Source organism: Eretmochelys imbricata, chromosome 4 (genome assembly GCF_965152235.1).
Source record: "Eretmochelys imbricata isolate rEreImb1 chromosome 4, rEreImb1.hap1, whole genome shotgun sequence".
Taxonomy (NCBI): domain Eukaryota; kingdom Metazoa; phylum Chordata; order Testudines; family Cheloniidae; genus Eretmochelys; species Eretmochelys imbricata.
In genome coordinates this window covers 101,087,884-101,110,510 of record NC_135575.1, presented here as the reverse complement: position 1 = coordinate 101,110,510, position 22,627 = coordinate 101,087,884, and the positions used below count along the sequence as shown (strand labels likewise).

Below are 22,627 nucleotides of genomic sequence, written 5' to 3'. Positions count from 1 at the left end.
ACATATGCACTGTAGTTCCCTATGAAAAGCAATTCTGTCATCAGTCCTGTTGTAAGTGGTAAGTTCAGTGTATGAATATACATTCTTTTATTTTCTATCAGAAGCTTTCTGAAGACTTCTTTATATTACCAAATGCTGTCTGACTGGTTTGTCAGTCTCATTACAGTGGTGGCCCAGTTGTGTCTACCACGATTCTTTAATTAATCAATGCTAAAAGAGTATCTGGGTAATTCTTTATTTAAAAAAATATCAAATGAAATTGCCTAGGGACTGAAACAACTTAACTGTTAACTTGTTCTGAGTTGAGGGCAACAGCAAATAATGTTTGCTGTTTGTAGAGCTGCATACCAGACCCTTATATAGGTAGTAAAAACAGCTGTACTTATTGGGTAAAATATTCACTTGCTTTGCATTTGTGTATTGTTAATGGGACATATGTGGATCTCCCCCTTCCAGGCAGAAGGAGGGACTCAACACCATTTCCCACCTGAACCCAATGGACCTCTTTCTGCACATTCAGGCTCAAAACTGGGGCGGTGGAATGGGCAAGGGTAGACAGATGATCGGGCAGGGCAAGGGGAATGCACATCTTCCTTCCTCCAGGCCTTCTAACTTTACCCAGAAAACACAAAACAGCACCATCTCTAGGTAGACCCTTCTGGGAGTCCTAAGAGCATGGAGCCAGTGAGGGGCTGACAGATTAGAGGCAGCACCCAGGATCTGCCAGGTTTGGGGACAGCTCTTTTCTGTGGGATAGTAAACTGCCTTTCTCTGAGTAGACAGTGTGGGAAAACCTCCATAAGGAATTCAGGGAGAGTCTCACCCCTCAAAAAAAAAAAAGCCCCCCACAGCTCTTAATATGGGAGAGGACAGTTTGGCCCAGTGAAAGGCAAAAGTTTTTTTTTTTAAAGTTTAACCAATCGTAATTAAAAATCTGTCCTGTTATAATATATTGAGTTAAAAGGTGTAACCCTGGCAAAAATAACAACAAATATGTACTCACAGCCCTCTTCTCTGTTCATTATTATTATTGTGTTTGTTTAGCATTGACAGTGTGCTCCTTAATGGGATAATGTAGTCTGAAAATTTTCTTCTATATTTCCTTGAAATGTATCTGTATCAAAAATAACGATATTCTCTTAGTGTCTCCCCTCTCCTAGTATACTGCCATTTCAGTGATATAGCATTAAAATAAGTATAAGTTGGTTCACAAGTATTTATATTATTATATAGATACGTTCTTATTGCAGGAAAAGAGGTTGACGTAAGTGTCCCAATGACTATCAGAAGGCCACCTCCCTGGAATTACGCTGCTTTCTGTAACCCATCCTAGGTCTCATAGTTCAAGCTAATCATTGACACGGCTGTTACAATCACAAGCTTTTACTGAAGCTTTGATAAGACACTGCAGCAGTTAGTGGCAAATGAAGGCAGGCTGTGCAGCAGGGAACTCTAGGGATAAATGGATTTTCTCCAGCACCAGTGAAAGAAATCTGACTTTTAACACACACACTATAGAAGGACACAATGTGTGGCCGAAGGCTGAAGATATCTGTTGCTCTTTGGGCATTTGTTTTCATAAGGACAGTTACCGGGCTTGCTGGAGAAGGAAGATCTGTGTGGAAAAAGGACCTTAACTTCAGTCCTGTGAATGGCACTCAGATGTTTCTGTATGACACTTTCCCAAAAAAATTTCTTTGGGGAGTAGGCACTGGAGCATTTCAGGTGGAAGGCAGCTGGAGGAAGGATGGAAAGGGATCCTCAATATGGGACCACTTCATGCACTCAGATTTCAGAGATGATGCCAGCACAGAGGACTCCAGCAACAGTTACACTTTTCTGGACAAAGACTTGTCAGCTCTGGATTTTTTGGGAGTTACCTTTTATCAGTTTTCAATTTCATGGCCAAGGCTCTTTCCCACAGGGGTGGTAGCAAATGCCAATGAAAAAGGACTCCACTACTACAATACTCTCATTGACTCTCTAGTCCACAGAAATATTGAGCCCATAGTAACTCTGTACCACTGGGACTTGCCTTTGGCACTGCAAGAAAAATATGGGGGGTGGAAAAATGAATCAGTAATTGATATCTTCAGTGACTATGCAACTTTTTGTTTCCAAATTTTTGGGGACCGCGTTAAATACTGGATTACAATTCACAATCCTTATTTAGTTGCCTGGCATGGGTATGGTACAGGTATGCATGCACCTGGAGAGAGAGGGAAAATAGCAGCTGTCTATACTGTAGGACACAATCTGATCAAGGTACAGTACAACCAGGTTTAATCTTAACAGCTACAGCACCAATATGGAAAGTAGCAGGGGAAAAACTAGTATAATTGGCATAAAAGAGATCTAGGACTGTTGAAATACTAAGAAACAGTCTTCTTTTGTTTTTAATAATTATTTTACTAGTCACATCAGCCATTCAATAACTATATATATAAAGCAACAGTTTACTACTTTAGTTCATTACTATTGCCTGCAAAGTATAGTTATTCAGAAGCTTCCTTTCACAGTCTTTCCATTTAGTCCAATAACAGCTGTTGCTCACATGTCCTGATTATTGTTTTAATTTAAACCAAAGTTTTCATATTTGTGTATTGTATATTTAATAAATTCAGTAATAGAGTTTATATATAAATAATTCATCCCAGACTGGTAAGATTATATTGCAAAGTATTTGATATCTACTGATATATTGTATTTATTGTTTAAAGAGAAACATGCTCTATCAATATTTAAGAATTTTAAAATGACATTAGCCCTGTATTACTTTCAACTCTTTAGTTTTATTTTATGTTTAGCAGTAGTCTTCTCACGAATTGCACACCCTCTGGGCTCAAACCTACCTTCACCGACTTCAGTGGATGGAGGATTGGACCCTATATTTCTGTGCTGTAATATACATATTCATATTAGTTTTTGCCACTGTTTTTTGGAGGGACAAAAGTTAGGAGGAGGAAGACAATGTACCAGGTTACAAGAAGTTAAAGTGGGTCATATTTTTAAAATAACAAGTGCAGGAGAGGTCCACAATAGCATCCATCAGTACCACAAAGGAAGTAGCACATGCTGTGAGATTATTTCAGTGCATAGAAATGCTAAAAACGGGTGCCTGTCCACATGCCTTATGTGCCCTTGATGTAACTTAAAAATGCATTCTAAGTACAACAATTTGAGATGATAAAAATTAATGTCAAGGTCAGAGTTAGCACTTTTCATCAGTAGATCTCAAAGTTTACAAAGGAGGTCAATATTATTATCCCCATTTTACAGATAACCCACAGCAAATTCCCATCCTCCTCTAACAGTCTCCCACCACTACAGTTCACTCCAATGCCTACCATATATTATGAATATTATTCATATAGGATTTTCAGAAGTGACTAATATTTTAGGTTGCATCAGTTTTGTGTTTTCCAATTCAAGACCTCTTAAAGAGGCTTGATTTTCACAGAAGGAGTGCTTAGCATTTTCTGAAAATCAGGGTCCGTTAAGGTATCTTGAGTACCTAACATTATTAGTCAGTTTTGAAAATGTAGAACAAGGACAAGGTGAGTGTGGTGTGAATGATGTTGCCATCCTGGTCATATGACTTAGACAAGGTAGATATTCATAACTTTTTAAAAAATAAAAACTAAAGTGGAACTGGGAAAAAATTAAATTAAATCCATGTCCAATGGCCTCCTAATTAAAAAATGCACAAACTGGAAAATAGCACCAGTGGGTTGTTTACATTTATTAGGGCCCAGCCATATTCTGCAACCCACATTCACCTTGAGTTATACCTTACATGGCAGATAGCCTCATTGAAATTAATTAAACTACTCACACAGTAAGGTATTACTAGACTTGAGGAAGGTTATCAGAATCTGGTCCTAATTAAATTTAGCATTGTTTGAGAAACAGTCCCGAATGTATTGCTGTCAAAAGAATAAAATATTGAAATATGGTATCTATGTGTTGTGGGCACCTCTGAATTTTACCACCCTCTCCCCAAAAGAGGAATTGGAACTGTTGGATTTGGAGCCTGATCCAAAGCCCATTGAAGTAAATGAAAAGACTCCCATTGACCTCTGTGGGCTTTGGACTAGGGCTTTGGTGACAGATGTCTATACCAAAACCTCATGTTTAGACTGAATGTTGATAGGACTACATTCCCATGCCACCCGCAGTACATTAGCATATCATGGGTGGATTTGTTAATCAGAAAGAACCAGTATAGAATTGTCTGGATATGCCAATCTGGGCACTATAGTATTCTATTCTTCTTCCTTTTCCTTTGTGCTGTTTTTCCTGGTGAGGGGCATGATGGCAGCATGAAGAGCAGGGAGGACCAGACCTCCCTTTCCTCTATATTGCTTTAGGGAAACCAGTGAACAGCAGCTGCAGAGTTCTTCTGTGGAAATGTATGGAGTATCTTTGTATAAAATCTCTCTGTATACATACATAGTATACAGTATATTCTGTTTTATTATATTGTATAAATAAATAAATGTGTGTACAGATTATTACATATATATGTAATAAATATAGAGAGTGAAATTTTATACAGAGCTATTCCATACATTTCCACAGAAGGATTATGCAGCTGATATTCAGTGGTTTCCCTAAAGCAGTAGCTCTCAACCTTTCCAGATTACTGTACCCCTTTCAGGAGTCTGATTTGTCTTGCGTTACCCCCAAGTTACACCTCTCTTAAAAACTACTTGCTTACAAAATCAGACATAAAAATACAAAAGTGTCACAGCACGGTATTACTGAAAAATTGCTTCCTTTCTCATTTTTACAATATAATTTTAAAATAAATCAATTGGAATATAAATACTGTACTTACATTTCAGTATATAAAGCAGTACAAACAAGTATTTGTCTGTATGAAATTTTAGTTTGCACTGACTTCGCTTGTGCTTTTTATGTAGCCTGTTGTAAAACTGTGCAAATATCTAGATCTGTTGATGTACCCCTTGGAAGACCTCTGCGTATCCCCAGGGGTAAATGTACCCCTGGTTGAGAACCACTGCCCTAAAGTAATAATATAGTGGCCAGATAAGTTTATCCAGAGAATTCTATACCTGTTCTTTCTGATTGACATACTTCCTGGGTGGATTTGTTAATGTGGTTTGGCTGGCATGGGAATGTAGTCCCAACAACATCCCATCAAATAGATATGTGTTAGCTTTGAACAAAAGTCTTAGTTTATCGTAATTACCTGTGCAGCAGTCACCTTTGCGTAAATTAGTCATAGTTCCCTTTACAACAGCACTTTTATGTTGTGTATAACTTATACCCTGTGTTGAATCTCACAGAATGACAAAAATGATTTAACAAGCCATAAACCAGAGGTTGTCTGGACTTTGGATTATTTTATCTATTCTCTGAGAGATCTGAAAGCTGCTGAGTGTTTTTCTCCCTCTAGCAGAAGGCTGAAGAAATTTTTCTTATTTGAATTGTGGTAACAAATGTAACTGTCAAACTATGGAAGGCTTGAGAACAGAAACATAATATTCAGACTTTTGGGGTGGTTTGATGAAATAGTAAATGCAGCATAGAGACAAAAAGTAAACTGAAATGAAACCTGTTCTAGACCCATAGATAGAGTATGGTAGATAATAAGAGAATACCTAATTAAGTATTTTCACCAAAATCAGGATTTATAAGACTCCATCATCTCCTGGAGAGCCATGCATGTGTGTGTTTCACTTTCACAGTCTGAAAAGTGAGATCTGCTAGTTATATTCTCCCTTCTAATCCGAATCATATGAAATCACCTCTGCATCAAGATCCAGCTGCATGGTTGGGAGGAGAATAGTTGATACATACAACTATTGCATGGCACATGAACAAGAAGCTGTTGTAAGTTAATGCAGATGGAATCTGCAGTAACTAATGTTCTTCCCTTTGTACAGTTTGGAACCTCTCTGAAGGGAGTGTCAATGGCAGCCAAAAGTCAGAGGAGAACCCAGCCACACAGCTTCTACAAAAGGCAAGCTATTCAGGAGCCACAGAATGCAGAGAAGGCTGGGCAGCTTACACAAAAAAAAAGAGATCTGAGTGGATCCATGAGTTTAGGGGGCAGAAGCCCAGCTTCTTCTGTAGAGGGGGCAAATAGCCCACAAGGAAAGAATTAAATGGAAATTTCAGATTCAAACTCATGTTTCCACTCCCCCATACTGACTCTTACATAGAAGATAATATTTTATTTTGGTAGTTTTTGTGGGCCTGAGTCTGCTACCATTGAAGTAAATGGCAAATTTGCTATTTTCAGCTTATAAAGTACTTTGGGATCCGTTTAGATAGCAGGCTCTATTCTATTGCCTGATTGTTGTTGTTACTATAATAAGATGCTACATAAAATCTTATACCACTTGGACAGTGATAGTCAGCGAGGGGTCCTTCTCCCTTCTGCAGATAAAGGAGACCACACTTCACAAAAGCATAATATAAAATCAATTATGATTCACCTTGAGTTATCATGAGATATGTAAGAGCCCTACAAAGGAGACCTAAAGATTATGAACTAGCTCCTAAGAGAGCCATTCTACAAGGGTGGGGAAAAAAGACCTCCATGCAGAGAAAGTGAATGGATTTCTTTGATTTTTTTTTTTTTTTTAAATCCAATTAATCTGGCAAAATGTAAAGGCGATAGAACAGTGTGATTCCAATGGAGTTATACCAGAGATTCATCTGGCCTGTGTTACTGTTTTTTCTGGGTCTGATAATCCATCTGCTTACCTTTTTTGCTCCCTTTGAGATTGGTGGAGATCACAGAAATACGGGGCAGGATCTATCTGCCCTTCCTGCTTTGTACCAGTGCTCTCTGGTTAGTTCCGCTTTTTGCTGAGTAACAAGGGGGAGAGGAACTTTGTAGAAGGAAAATTATTCCCTGACCCAGACCCTTTCCTCCTGCAAAAAGATCACGAGAGGGGTCCCCTATAGTAAGGAAATCAGTCACAAAGATCTTCTCATGGGCACTTCTTCACATCACCCCTTCTGTGGAAAAGTCAACAGAGCCCTCCCCCATACCTCGTGTATCCTTAGGAATTCATGAGAGATCATCCATGTAAAGGCTCAGACCTGGTCTGCACTTACACAGTTATGTCAATACAATATTTATCAGGGCTGTGAAAAATTTAGAGCCCTGCGTGCCATAGATAGGTTAACCTAACCTTCAGTGTAGATGTGGCTAGGTTGAAGAAAGAATTCTTCTGTCAAGCTAGCTACCACCTCTCAGGGAGGTGGATTAACTACATCAATGGAAACCCCCCTTCTGACAACGTAGGAAGTGTCTACGCTACAGCTCTGCAGCAGTGCTGCTATAGCGCTTGTAGTGTAGACATAGCCTCAATGCCTTGGCAGCTTGCCCCCCCACTCCTTTGCAGCACCCAAGCTACCAGGAGTTTTCCAGAGCCACTGCTGCCTTTGGGACTTTTGGAAGGGTCTCCACTGAAAATCCCCAGACTTTATTATCTTTTCAAATTAATTTTCACAGGGGGAATAATTTGCATCTCCACCATATCCACCCAGATGCTCTTCCTCCCCTTCTCCCACCCCCAAGAGACCTCCACAGGATCCAGGAATTAGATAGAGTGCCACAGGGAAGGAGGGAGGTTTGTGTGTGGTGAGTCCCCACCAAGCATAGATCTAGGCAGGGCAATCTGGTCCTTCTGTTTGATGGAAGAGCTTGGCACCAGCATCTCTACTGGAGAAACTGCAACAAATGAATAATTTTAAATTAAGTACCATTGGTTTTGTTTGCCTGTGTGAAACAGTAATCTATTCTTTTTCTATCCAAATGTAAATGTAGTTAAAATCTAATAGACATTTTCTTTTCAAAGAGATGTTGTCATAGGCAATAGAATATATACAATCAACATATAACCTGATATTTAAAAGAACAAATATTTAGGCGATAATTGGAAAATAATGGGAAAATAAACATTTGTGCTGCAGAAGGATGATTCTGGAAACTGATTACACAGCCAGATCATTAAAAATTAAAAGACACAATCTGGCATGGGTTCTGTGGGCCGAGACAGGAATCTGCAAAAAGTAGGAGCCAAATATTTAAATATAGGTGCCTACAGTTTGGCATCTAAATCCATATTTAGGCATCTCCGTGAATTTTAAGAGGTGCTGAATTGTCTTGCGTTGAAATCAAACAAGATGTGGGTGTTAAGCACCTCTGAAAATCAGGCCACTTGTTTAGCTGTGTAACTTTAGCACAGCCAAGTTTGCAGATTTGACCCTTGGGATTTAATCACGTCTCTCCTATGAGGACAAAATCCATCCATAATTATCAGGGCATCTAGGGCACATTTGATAAGCTTTTCTTAGAATAGTTTAAAACTCTTGTTTCTAGCACTTAACTTCTGTAAACTAATATTACAAAACTAAGAATACATACATGTATACATACATGCTATGCAATAGCATAAGACTTTTAAAAGCTTTAACAACCCAGTTTGTTTCATTCCTTTTGTTCTTCGCTTTTAAAACATTGTTTTTTCTTTTTTCCAACCAGTGTTCTGATATGTATCAGAAGGACAAAGATTCCTTCCTAGAACCCTTATGCAAGGAGGTGTGCAAGAGGCCAAAATTTGGTCCAACTTCAGTCAGTGGAAGTATTGTCATTTAGTTTAGTAGTAATGGGATTTGGACCTAGTTAACTATTTAAAATTTTTTTTGCATTGTCACTTGATCCTTTAGTTCTTCCTATTCGCTCAAGGGAAGCTACTTCAGGACAAACTCTCTTTCCTAAAATATCAATATTCAATACTCATTTGCCCTTACATAGCACCTTACACTCAAGGACTTCACAGTGCTTTGGAAAAATTCTACTTCTCTTAAGTATTTCTAATGCACCTGTCACTGTGTGATCTAGGAACCAAAATCAAATAATGCAAACATCAATAAATTAAGCTTCATAGCACCTCTGTTATTTATTTAGACTGACAGCTGTTTGGGGCAGGGTCTGTCTTTCATAGTTGTGTGCACAGTCCAATAGGGTTGCACCATAATACAAATAATAATTTATAATAATATTTAAGTACTATCTACATTTGATAGTTGGGGAAACAGAAGCACAAAAATGTTAAGTAACTTATCCAAGTTAATTGAGTGGTAATCATCTGAGGAGAGAACAGAACCTTAAGGTTTTGGTCTGCTACTCACACCACTAACAATAATGCCTCCTTCATTGAGAAATACAATCTTAAGCCTTGATCTTACAAGCTGCACTGTCCAGGTGGACTCCAGTACCAACAAAGATCCTATTAACTTCAAAAGCAATATATTATTATGATTTTCTTAAATATTAAGAGCCCTGGTTGATCAGAATATTTCATCAGTTCTTGAACACACTGATTCAGTTAGTCTGTTTCCATATGATTTGTTTAATTCAAATTATTTTCCTTAAGTTGCTTGGAAATCATTTGAATGCAACATATTCAACATACAGTACTACACATTTAATAGTAAGAGCCGAGAGCTTCCAGGCTATGCTGAAATGGGTGGAACTCTCCACCTATATAGAGCCCCATTAATTAAAATGGATTTCTACAAAGGCACAAGCATCCAGCCATGTGGAGTAGCTTGCAAGATTAAGGTTCAACCACTACTGAACATGTAGTATCTATCACAGACAAAAAGCTCCTTGAACTGAAATCTAATCAATTTGCCATCAAGTGACACACATTTGCCTTTCTTCTAAAATGACCCTAGAAGTCTAACAGTATGTCTAAACTGACAGAGTTACATCACCGGCAGTTACAGTGCCACTCAGAGCACTGAAGGGAAGCTGCTGTTGTGTTTTCACACTGTCAGCTGCCTGCGCAATAGCGTGTTCGCACTTGTGACACTTGAAGTCAGGGATTTCCCTACACCCGCCCATGAGGGTGTTTACCTGCTCTGAATTTCCCCAACATCCCCCCCACCCCCCAGTTTTGTGAACTAGTTACATCCAGTGTTGCCAATTTAGTGATTGTTTGGAAATGTGAATTGAAATTGAAACATTAATACACACTTTAAAAGCATATACAGTGTATGATAAAATACGTGTATCTGAAAAAGTATAATAGATTTGAAAAGTATGAACATAGACTAGCTTCCTTGTACAGCTGTTTATGACAATGTCAGTGCATTCATTTTGGTGATGTTGGCCAACCTAATAATTTCAAATTATGATTTGTAAGCAAAGTCTAAATGAGCTCTCCCTCACAGCTAGTGATGAACTGGGGGTTGAGGGGAAAGGCTTCAGGACCAGATTGTATTTACATTCACACCTAATCTACCTAGGTATCCAGCAAACAGAGCTGTGTTGCCCAAGTGATAGAGTTTGGCTGGGGTTGGGTTACAAACCACTTGAATGCGGGGGCGGGGGGTGGGGGAGAGGTGTAATGAAATGATGTTCTTATTGTATGAGTAAAGGGCAGTAGAACTTAGAATTAGCCTGTGCTGATTGAGGGCATCGAGAGAGAGGGTGGGGACAGGTGTTTTGGTTGATGGTCTGCCTGAGTCACAAGTACTATTAGACCTGCCCCTGTCCACTGTTTAAAGGCAGAGCTGATTAGGCTCCATAGATATTCTTTGTTTTGTTAAGTGATCACTACAGCTGAAATCACTGATAATCAGGTCTAAGTGCTTAGACCTGCAGTGGGACAGTGTTTCTATGGAAGAGATGGCCCAGTCCGCACTAGCAGCGAGGTTCCCACACTGAGAGGTTAGCTAAAATCACTGAGAGCTGGGTGGAACCTCAAGAGACCAACTGTGGCAGGTGGTAGCAGAAGGTGACGGCGCAGGGCCATTGGCAACAGAGCAATGGAGTGAACGGTGGCACAATGAACAACAATGGCCAAAGCGAACAGTGAGCAGCTGGAGGAACAAGCAAGGTGCCTTCTTCCCCCGCACCTGGGAGATGAACTCATGTGAAAGCACCTCTGAACTCTGAGTCTCCGCTGACCAAGGACAACACTAGTGAGTGTTAATGAGACTGTTAAGAATGTTGGAGACACAACACAGTTCCTGTGAACAAACATGACCGTGGCATCATACTTTCTATTTAAGCAAGAGATACCACACACTACAAACTGGAGGCCAATGTTAAGTGCATTGTCACTTGTTCATCCTGAAGTTGAATACTGGTTCCGAACAAGACCAGCAAATGCTCACTATCTTTCTGAAAGAAATGCAACTGACTGGCTAGATGCATGTAGTGCAACAGTGAAAGACTCAACAGTTTGAAAAAGTGAAGAACTCTCTCACCACATTTAAAAAATTTGCATACATGGCTGATGAATTCACCAGTGCAAATGGTCATCAAGTTTTAAGTCACTGTGTACGTTATCTTGATGTCAATGGTAGGCCAGTAGAAGCATTTCTAGATGTTCAAGTTATAGAAGACAGATTTGCTGCATCTGTGACAACCCACATCTTAGAAGAGTTAAATGGTTGTCAGTGGGACCCCAAACAAATGGCTGCTTGTGCATTTGATGGAGATGCAAACTTCTCTGGAAGACATGGTGGAGCACAAGCTTTGCTCAGAGAAAAGTGTAACCCTAGTCTCTCCTATACACACTGCAGAGGCCATCTACTCCAACTAGCACTAATATGAGCTGCAGACTCTTCAAAAGACATTTTAAAAAGCTATAAATTTAATGTCTTCATTATACTCTTTTTTTTTTCAGCAAGAGTCCAAAAAGGCTGAATATCTTGGAAAATATAGAAGATACACTGGGACTGAAGTTCAAATTAGTCCAACCTGGGAAAACCTTCTGGCTTTCTCATGAGCGATCCTTGGCTGTTGTCTTAAAATTACTCCAGCCATTATTACTGGCTTTGGAAAGTATCTACCAAGGTGGGATGGATCTAAGTAGTGAGGCTGGTGGATTACTTTTGCTACTACGTTCAGAGAAGACTATTGCCATTCTCTCTCTTGTAAGTCTACTGTTGAAACCACTTGGGTCATTAAACAACGCCATCCAGGCATCTGCTACAACAGTAGTAGATCTTTGTCCAGCAATAGAAGCTACATTTGGATCAATCAGAGAGCTATCCATTGAAAAAGTACTGGAAGAAGCAAAGACTTCAGTCCAGAAGTTTACTAATGAAGGGTTTAGCTGATCGCCATATTTGGGGTTGGGAAGGAATTTTCCTCCAGGGCAGATTGGAAGAGGCCCTGGAGGTTTTTCACCTTTCTCTGTAGCATGGGGCACGGGTCACTTGCTGGAGGATTCTCTGCTCCTTGAAGTCTTTAAACCACGATTTGAGGACTTCAATAGCTCAGACATAGGTGAGAGGTTTTTCGCAGGAGTAGGTGGATGAGATTCTGTGGCCTGCATTGTGCAGGAGGTCGGACTAGATGATCATAATGGTCCCTTCTGACCTTAGTATCTATGAATCCTTAAGTGAAGAGGACAAGAAGTGTTTTTGTTAAGACAACTGAAAAAGTACACACACTTGATTCTTAAAAATCTACAACAGCGACTTCTAGATTCTACTCAACCTCTACGTAGCTTTTACAGATCCCTGTCGTATAAAACACCGACTGCTGAGTGGAGTGAGGCCCTACCAGCGCTGGAGTTGCCATGTGCTCAGGACAGAAATAGAGAATTTGAACACAGAGTGGAATATCATATGACAAATGAATGAAGATTTGGCTTTCTTTTTTATCATCACTAGTGGCTTGACCCAATCTTTGTGCTATGTTTCCTGGGCTGAAAGAAGTAGGAATCCTCTCTTGCTACTCCCGGTCACAACAGCTACAGTTGAGCGTTCTTTTTCATCATTGAATAGAATTTTGTGTTTTGAAAAAAGTCACCTTCTGCCTGATCATGTGAATGAACTAATGAGCATATCAATTGAAGGAATGGAAGTACCGGCCACACGAGAAGCCACCAAAGATGGATGCATTGCATTCAAGAAGTTCATTAACAGAGTTGTGCAAAATTATAACAAGAAACCAAGAAGGATGTAGGTGTAGTGCTTCATAGAAGGCTTGAGTAGCCAACTTTAATTTGTGTGATGATTTGAAAATCTAATAAAATGGTCATGAAACATTTTTCAGTTTTTTACTATGGTGCCATGCAGCCCACCTTCACCCTCACGGTCTACCCCTCATCGGCCCTGACACCTCCCCTCCCCCCCCCGTAAATTTGAACACACACCCCCTAATTTCAATTCCTGGGAAAACACTGCTTGTAGTGGTATTCGGAGTGGTGCACTCAGGGCAGTTATCCCACAGAGCATCTTTTCCTCTTCCACCTCCAAGAGTTTTGGGAAGGTGGAGGCGGTCGCAGGGCATCCTGGGTCCTATCCTGTGATGCATTGCTTTGCATCCCATCAATCCCTGTGCTTCTGTCTGCACTTGGCGCCATCTTTCAACAGTTTGTGTACTGCACACTCTGCCTCTTCGGTCTGTAGGAATGGATCCCTCACTGCTCACCAATATGCTGCTCGCTCTCACTAACACATCACAAGTGGCAGTGGAGTTATTCCTTAAACTACAAAGGCAAGAGGAGTTCAACACTGATCTCGCCACGTGTAGTGACTACGACACGAGATTGCTTGTGGCATTCACAGAGGTGCTGACCACAGTGGAACACCGCTTTTGGGCTTGAGAAACAAACACTGAGTGGTGGGATCACATTGTGATGCACGTCTGGGATGACAAGCAGTGGCTGCAGAACCTTCAGATGAAGAAAGCCACATTCATGGGACTGTGTGATGAACTCGCCCCAACCCTGCGGCACAAGGACACGAGAATGAGAGCTGCCTTTTCGTTGGAGAAGCATGTGACGATTTAACTGTGGAAGCTGGCTACTCCAGACTGCTACCGATGGATCGCTAACCAATTCAGAGTGGGAAAGTTAATCGTTGGACGCGTGTTGATGGAAGTGTGCAAAGCCATTAATTGCATCTGCTCCTAAAGACCGTGACTCTGGGCAAAGTGCATGACGTGGAAGGCTTTGCACAAATGGGCTTCCCTAACTGTGGGCTTGAGATGCAATTGAGAGGGGCAATAGATGGCATGCATATTCCAATTCTGGCACCAGACCACCTAGCCACCGAGTACATTAATCGGAAGCGGTATTTCTCTATAGTATTCCAGGTGATTGTGGATCACCATGGGCGTTTCACAGACATTAACGCAGGCTGGTCCAGAAAGGTGCATGACACACGCATCTTTCAGAACACTGGCCTGTTCAGGAAGCTGCAAGCAGGAACTTTCTTCCCGGACCAGAAGATCACCTAGGGGAAGTCGAAATGCCCATTGTGATCCTGGGAGATCCCGCTTACGCCTTAATGTCGTGGATAATGAAGCCCTACACAGGGCACCTTGACAGCAGCAAGGAGCGATTGAACAACAGGCTGAGCAAGTGCAGAATGACTGTTGAGTGTGATTTTGGCCATTTAAAAGCCCGCTGGCACTGCCTATATGGGAGGCTGGACCTGGCTGATGACAATATTCCTATGCTTATGGCCGCTTGCTGTATGCTCCATATTATTTGTGAAGGGAAAGGTGAAAGCTTCACTCAGGGCTGGACCGCTGAGGCTCAGCGCCTGGAGGCTGAATTTGAACAGCCAGAGACCAGGCTATTAGAGAGGTGCAGCGCAGGGCTATAAGGATCAGGGATATCTTGAGGCAGCAATGTGAAGCTGAAATCTACTAATATTTGTTGCTATGCTCGGGAGTGCAGTGCTTGTAATGCTAGGAGGTGATTGTGATTGGTGCAGACGATGCACTATGAAAGTTTAAGAAAATGGCCTGTTGCTCTGCAGGGCTCTGTTTGCTTTCAGTTAATGGACGAAAGATTGCTTTCAAACCAAAACAATTATTTTATTAAAAAATAATAACTGGAGGGGAGAGTCAAACAAAAAAAACACATTGGAACTGAGGGGGATGGGGGAAGGGAGGGTCCCAGGAGGAGGTGGGGTCCCAGGATGGTTAAAGATTTGTGTACGTCTAGGTATCATAAGCAACCTTGTCCTTTGGAGTACAGTGTAGCGGGTAGTGTACTTCGTCAGGGCTAAACTGCAGAGGGACAGGTGTTGAGTGCAGTGGGTACTGGGAGTCTGCAGGGCTGGACTGTGATGGGGCAGGAGTGGAATGCAGCGGGTACAGACTGGAGCCAGGAGGTTGATAAGAGTGTGTTGGCGGTGTCTGTGGGGCACATGGGAAAGAGTTTTGTGACAGGAGCTGTAGGGGAGGGCGGGCACGGAGCTGCTTGGTTTGCAGTGCTAGTAGTGCCTGGAGCGTGTCCACTTGGCTCTCCATAACCTTTAAAAGCCGCTCTGTGGCTTCATTCTGGCATACCGCGTTCTCCTTTTGGTCCCTTTTCTCGCTGTCCCACAACTCCTTCAATTCTTGTTTTTTGGCCGCAGAGTGCATCGTGACATAATGTAGAAAGTCCTCTTTAGTTCTTCGTGGCCACTTACCAATTCTGCATACCATTCAGCTGGCGATAACAAAGAGAGAGGCTGAGCTCCCACGATCATATCTGTGAAGCCAAAATGCAACATTTTACAGAAGCAGTATTGTTTGCAACACCCCATTGATTCAATGATTTAAAACACAACCACATTCACATAGCACTCACTAACTGGCTGACCCCAGGCAAGCGCACGTGAGCCACAAGACCCCCAAAATGGTGAGTGACCACAGGGGCAGCGGAAATCAGTGTTCCAGGACTGTACTGTACACTGGGCACATGGCTCTTGGGGAGAGCCAGCACTGTAGGGGGAGCCTTATAATCATTACTGTACCCACATTTTCCACAGGCTGTGTTCATTATGGAAGATATCTCACTGCTGAGGGTGAGCAGGGAATCAAGGGAGGGTCTTCTCCAAGACTGCAGCTTCCGCTCTGGCCCTTATGTGGCTCGCCTGTGTGCAGCAATGATCCCCTGCTCCCTCTCCCCCCAGTGATGGCAGAGTGGCGTAGGAAAGTTACCCTGAATGGGGCAAGAAACAGACCAGCTTTGCCAAAGAGTTTCATGGAGATCTCTGAGGCAGATTCCCATGAAGTGAGGGAGTCAATCAACACCCTGTTCTGCCACTCAGACTAGGCATGTGGTGGTACCTACATCATGCGGACACAAGCCTGCTTTATGCAGCCCACCTGCACCCAACAACTCACTTCAGTGATTCCCAAAATCAAAGCCACTTACCAGGGGCTTCCTCTCCTGTTTGCACTTCACCAAGCTCCGACAGCTGTGACTGGCTAGCCTCCTCCGGAGTAGAGAAGAGCTCCTGGCTGCATGCATCTCTGACCGCCGAGTCGTCCTCTGCCTCTGGGTCCCCCTCCCCCTCCACATCCTCATCCAAGATTTCCTCCTCCTGGCTCTGTCCACTCTCGACTGGCATGTGAGTCACCGAAGTATCCACAAAAAGAAAAGGAGTCCTTGTGGAACCTTAGAGACTAACCAATTTATTTGAGCATGAGCTTTCGTGAGCTCACGAAAGCTCATGCTCAAATAAATTGGTTAGTCTCTAAGGTGCCACAAGGACTCCTTTTCTTTTTGCGAATACAGACTAACACGGCTGTTACTCTGAAACGAAGTATCCACAGTGGCCTTCGCAGTAGAGGTGGGGTCACCACCAAGTATCACATCCAGTTCTTTGTAAAACCAGCAGTTCATGGGCACAGCACTGGAGTGGTGGTTTGCCTTCCGCGCCTTGTGGTAGGCATTCTGCAGCTCCTTCACTTTGACCCTGCACTGCAAGGTGGCCTGGTCATGGCCGCTTTCCGTCATGCATCTGTCATAATTCCTACGGCTGGAGTACAGCTGGACTGGACATCCTCCTCTCCCCAAATGTGGATGAGGTCCAGCAGCTCGGCATTGCTCCAAGCAGGGGATTGCCTGGTGCATGGAGCAGACATCGTCACCTGGAAAGATGTGCTGAGCCCACTGCACGCATCAAGCAAACAGGAAGGGGAATTTCAAAATTCCCAAGGAATTTAAGGGGTGGGGCTCATGGTTGGTCACCTGAAGGCAGGGCAGTAGAGTTCAAACTGATGACCAGAGAGGTTAGAACAGGCATTGTGGAGCACCTCCCGGAGGCCAATTGCAGTGCTGTAATCAACCAGGGTGTCTATTACTAGCACCACGGTGCAGAAATCTGTATGTCTCTCATCAGGGTGGTTTTTTTTACAGCACTGCAACCGTGCAGTTTCTGCGCACTAAGTGGCTTGGCAGTGTGTACACCTCAGGAGTTACAGCTCAGAAAGCTGCTTTACTGCACAGAAACTTGCCAGTGTAGACAAGGCCTAATACTATAACTGTTATGAGCTGGTTTATGTATTGAGCTAAACCGCACTGATACTGATGAGTGTGAACATGCCCCTCATTTAGTGTAGCTGTATGAGACTGCTAAAGAGGCCCAACCTAAAACAAGGCATAACGAAGTCTGCCCAAAACCTAGCACCATGGGGGTGGAGGGTTCCACTGGCTATTGTTCTGAGTAGGTGTGTGTGGATTGTCTGTGTGAAAAAGACAAGCTGGTGTGCAGACAAGAAACTGAGGGAACAGCTACACTGGAAACCTCAAAGCGCTGTCGCGGGAGTGCTCCTGTGGCAGCGCTTTGACGTGCGAGTGTGGTCGTGCGCGAGCGCTGGGAGAGAGCTCTCCCAGCGCTCCTGGTAATCCACCTCCACAAGGGGATTAGCTCCGAGGACTGGGAGCACGGCTCCCAGTGCTCGGAGCCTGTTTACACTAGCACTTTAAAGCGCTCTGACTTGCTGCGCTCAGGGGAGTGATTTTTCACACCCCTGAGCCAGCAAGTTAGAGCGCTATAAAATGTAAGTGTAGCCAAGCCCTGAGAGAGAGTCAGAGACCAAAAAAGGAAAGTCAAGCAGCATCTGGCAGCAGTGTATTTCTGGGAGAAAAGTAGAGAGAGGTTCTAGGTCAGGGATGTTGGTCTATAAGCCAATTAACCTTTTGATTTTAGTTCCTCCTGCATTTACAGAAGTAGGACTTTGTACATTCCTTATAAATAAACAAGATTGCATCAGAGAAAATACTAGCCTCTATTGTCAATTTCTACTGACAATTAGAACTACCAACAAGCCCTGAAACTCAGGCTTTGTCACACGAGCACTGTTGTCTGCTAAACCTTTGTCAGTCACGGGTGTGAATTTCCCCCCCCTTCTCCCACTGACATAAGTTTCACCGACAAAAGCGCTGGTGTGTTCACTGGGGGTGGTTTAATTTTGCCTACGGGAGAAATCTCCCGCCACCATAGAGCAGCTACACAGGAGACCTTACAGTGGTGCAGCCACAGCGGTAGAGCTGTGCCGCTGTAAGGTCTGTAGTGTAGACATAGCCTTAGACTAGTGCTTGTTGTGTCAGAAAGGGGTAACAAATCCAGTCAGGTTCTTTGTTCTGCCTCTTCACGGTTTCAAAAAGAGAACAAAACACAGTAACCAAATAATTTTGTTAAACAGATAAAAAATAGTCATGCTTGTATTTTTCATTCTAATTCTTATTCTAAAGTGTTCATGCCTTTGTGCACTAATGTAAATTAGCATCAGAAGTGATGCTTTCTTCTCTGCTGATTGCCAAATTATTTAAGGAAAATAATCTGACCATAACAAATCATATGGGAATAGATGAATGGAGGCCTCAGTCCTACAGTGAATTTGCAGGAGCAGCCCCCTGCACAAGGTTCAGTGCAGGATCAGGGTCTTAGACAGCATGGTAAAGGACTTACAAAACATGATTATCAGACAGCGATCTGAATAGTTAAGAAATGAACACATATAACATTACTTTCCTTATTTTATTAAACAGGCTAGTGTAGTCTAAGTATTCTTAATGGGTTTATATTAACTAATTTAGCATTGTATTTGACTTCAGGTCCATTGTATGTTTGATACATTCATATCAGAAAAATGTGCTGAAATTAGTGTCACATGTGCCTAGAATAAAATGAACAGTATTGATGTTACCTCCATTGTGTACTTAGCCTTGATGTTTAGCCTTGATCTAAAAGGCAAATGAAAGATTAGGTATTAAACTCTAACTGAAAAAAGATTAGTCAATATTTACTCAAAATAGCCAATGTTTTGTGTGATCTAACTTTTAAAACTGATATTTATTTTATGTTTAATCCATAGCACTGAAAGATTAATAAATTGGTTCCATCCATAATGCTACTTTGCATTTATATAATACCTATCTGAGGATTTTATTTGCTTTACAAACATTAATGAATCAAGTCTCACAACAGCCCCCTGAGTAGACAGATACTATTGTCCCCGCTGCACCAGTAAAAACTTATAGCGTAGACTGGCTAAGCTGCAGTTCCTACCAATGCAGTTTACCCATGCTTGAAATTGGAGTAAAGCTGCATCAGTGCAAATCCTGGCTTACTGTGGTTTTGCCTATCTATATTAGGGGTTTAACACCAGTAAAATACACTGGTGACTCTTACCAATGGCTGAAATCCCCAGGGTAGACAAGGCTTTTGAATAGTAGTAGCACGTTTAATTTGTTTCTAGCCAGTCTTCTGAAAGTTCATATGCATATAATGAATTCCCCATGGTTGCATTTTACCATGAATCACTGCATTTTAGCTGTGGGCTATTTTTTTAACCCTCCCTTTCCCTCCATCTCTACATCTAGAGATGTGTTTAAATTTTTCTGATGTATTTAACTTCATGGATAGTGCCATGATTCATAATAGTAAGTATACACTGCCAACTTCTGCAGGTATTGTCTTGTAAAATGATGTAAAAACAACTATTTTTATTAATAACTGTGAGTGAAGATAGTGTTTGAAAAAGGTGTCAGACTGACTGCAGTGGAAATTGCCACAAAACAAGTACTAAATAAGTCAGTGGCAAAGCAAGCCTTCCCATACTGTCGAGCCCTGAGCTGGAGGGACACCTGGAAGAGAGTAAGGCCTGGTCTATGCTAGAAAATAAGATCACTTTACTACATTGGTTAGAGCTGTGAATAATCCACACTCCTGAGGCAACATTGTTAAGCCGACCTAAGTCCCTGTGTAGACAGCACTAGGTCAATGGAATAATTTTTTCGTTGACATAGCTACTGCCACCTGGGGAGATGTATTACCTATGCCAACAGGAGAATCCCTCCCGTCGGCTTAGTTAGCATCTACACTGAAGTGCTACAGTGGCATAACTGCAGCGATGGAGCTGTGCTGCTGTAGCATTTTAAGTGTAGACAAGCCCTAAGAGAGTAGTTTGGTCTATATTCCTACCTACACATTGACCTCTCTGCCAAGGGCGCCAGTTAGCATCAGTTCTGATAGTGGTTTTTTTGATGTCGATGAATAATGTATTGTGGATGTGATATTCTCTAATGGGAATGTTAAGAGAACACTGACATTATATTAGACTGTATCTTGAAATTTGCCTTCTGAATACCATTTTGCTGACTTCCCCATTTAGCCATGGATTCCGCATTTCAAAGATTAATGTTAAGTTTTATCAGTGTTTCTAAAGATAGACCTTGTATCAATGTTATGATAGAGAGATGGTGGCCTTGGACAACCATAAAACAGCTGATATACAAGTTTTCACCAAACTGTCATTCTCCAGTGTTCTTTAACTTACCCAAGCATGTATTTGACTCTCATACCACTCACTTTGAGTCTAGCAGTGTATTTTGTTCCAAAATAGGTGCCAAATGTCTGACATTGTTTAACTAAAATTGTTTCTAAGCAGTATTATTTTGCTTGCTAATTATGCCAGTATAACTCAGAACTATAAGTATTTAACATCTGTCAGTATTTTCTCTGCATGTAAACAGTGCAGTTTTTTTCAGCCCAAAGTAAAGATCCGCACTTGAGAAACAAAGTAAACTCAATTATCTGGCAAACTCTTTTATCTGAGTAGAGGTCAAATGCCTTCATGTATGTCAAATCTATTGGAAAGACCCTCATTTATCCAAAACTCTATTTGTCTGAATATTTTTCATATTCCCATTCTCACTCAGATAATACTAAGATCTCATATATGGTTTTTCATACATAGATCATAGACAAAGTTTCATTATATTCATATCTTATTTAAATGATAAACATGAATGAGTTGTCATGGTATATTAAGATCATCCTGGTCTGTGCTGCATATTACGCATCTTTCAAATGTGATCACGTTCAAAAAATAGACTTAAGGTTTGGCCCCGTGTGCCATTTGATTGCCATTGAAGTCAGTAGGAGTTTTACTAATGACTTCAATATTTGGTCCAGTGTGAGTGCTACCTATGTATCTTCTGAGCCATATCTTGTTACTTTACTGGTAAAACCAATATGATATTGCTGTCAGTACTGCAGAGCCAACATGCATGAGGAAAAAGTTGCATTGTGTTTTGCCTCATGCATTATCAGATAAGTTGTGATTACAGAAACTTTAAAGCAGGGATGGGCATGAACCAAATTCCTGGATCAAAAATCCTCCAAACTTTGGGAAGGTTGAAATCTGAGTCCAAACTTTGCAACTTGGGCCCTTCTCTAATTATTAAGGTTTATACACAGTGCAAAACTTACCCTTATCAGTGAGCACTTACACGCAGAGTTGTTGCCCAATTAAGTGAAGTAGACCCGTTGAAGAGTATCCCAAGAGAAGCAGGCTAACAGGAATGATTTGTGTGCCCAGCGTATCCAGGTATCCCTCAGAGAACAGCATGGTTGATAGAATAGTAATCAGATAATGCTGTCTCGTGAAAACTACTTTGAGACTCTTAACTTGTGGAACCTTTGCTAAGGAGAAAGACACTTTAATTTTGAGATTTTAAATATATCAGTAATTATTGAGATTAGTGACTATACTTCAACAGCATAATGAATGTACCTGTCTGTGCCTATGCTGTTCATTAATGTTGCCAAGAGACTAGTGTGAATCACATTATTACATACATGCCTTATGACTTTTAGAGAATCAAAATTTAATGGTGTGTTTTGTTTTTGTTTTTCTCATTAGGCTCATGCAAAAATTTGGCATAACTACAACACACGCTTTCGGCCATATCAAAAGGGTTTTTTGTCAATAACCTTGGGATCCCACTGGATTGAACCTAACAAATCAGATGATACTTTGGACATTAATAAGTGTCAGCAGTCCATGGAGAGAGTGCTAGGATGGTTTGCCAAGCCCATTCATGGGGATGGGGATTACCCAGAAGAACTGAAAAATAAATTATATTCTTTTCTGCCCAACTTTACTGAGGCTGAGAAAAACTATATAAAAGGAACAGCTGACTTCTTTGCATTTTCCTTTGGTCCTAATAATTTTAAACCCCCAAACACACTAGCTAAAATGGGACAAAATTTGTCACTCAATTTGAGGGAAGTACTGAATTGGATTAAATTGGAATACACCAATCCCAGAATCCTGATTGCAGAGAATGGTTGGTTTACTGACAGCCATGTGAAAACAGAAGACACCACAGCCATCTACATGATGAAGAACTTCATTAATAAAGTTTTACAAGGTTTGTATACAAATCCAGTACTTTTAAAACATTCAGTGTTTCTTTAAAGGAGATACTGTTGACTAAGTTTATTGTTAGTAATTATTTGTATTGCAGTAGCACCAAACCATGGTCCTGGGGCCCATTGTGCTCGAACACAGAACAAAAGATGATCCCTGCCATAAAGA

General features: G+C 41.5%; 1 protein-coding gene across 1 annotated transcript in view; it reads left to right on the top strand.

The window, feature by feature from the left end:
* The first annotated feature begins 1,391 nt into the window (after window positions 1-1,391).
* The window catches only part of KLB (klotho beta), a 45,898-nt gene continuing 24,662 nt past the window's right edge, over window positions 1,392-22,627 (top strand). Inside the window, 3 exon segments of the mRNA XM_077815741.1 lie at window positions 1,392-1,517; window positions 1,519-2,265; window positions 21,950-22,460. Of these exon segments, the coding sequence (XP_077671867.1) occupies window positions 1,425-1,517; window positions 1,519-2,265; window positions 21,950-22,460 (1,351 nt within the window). The 5' untranslated portion in view covers window positions 1,392-1,424.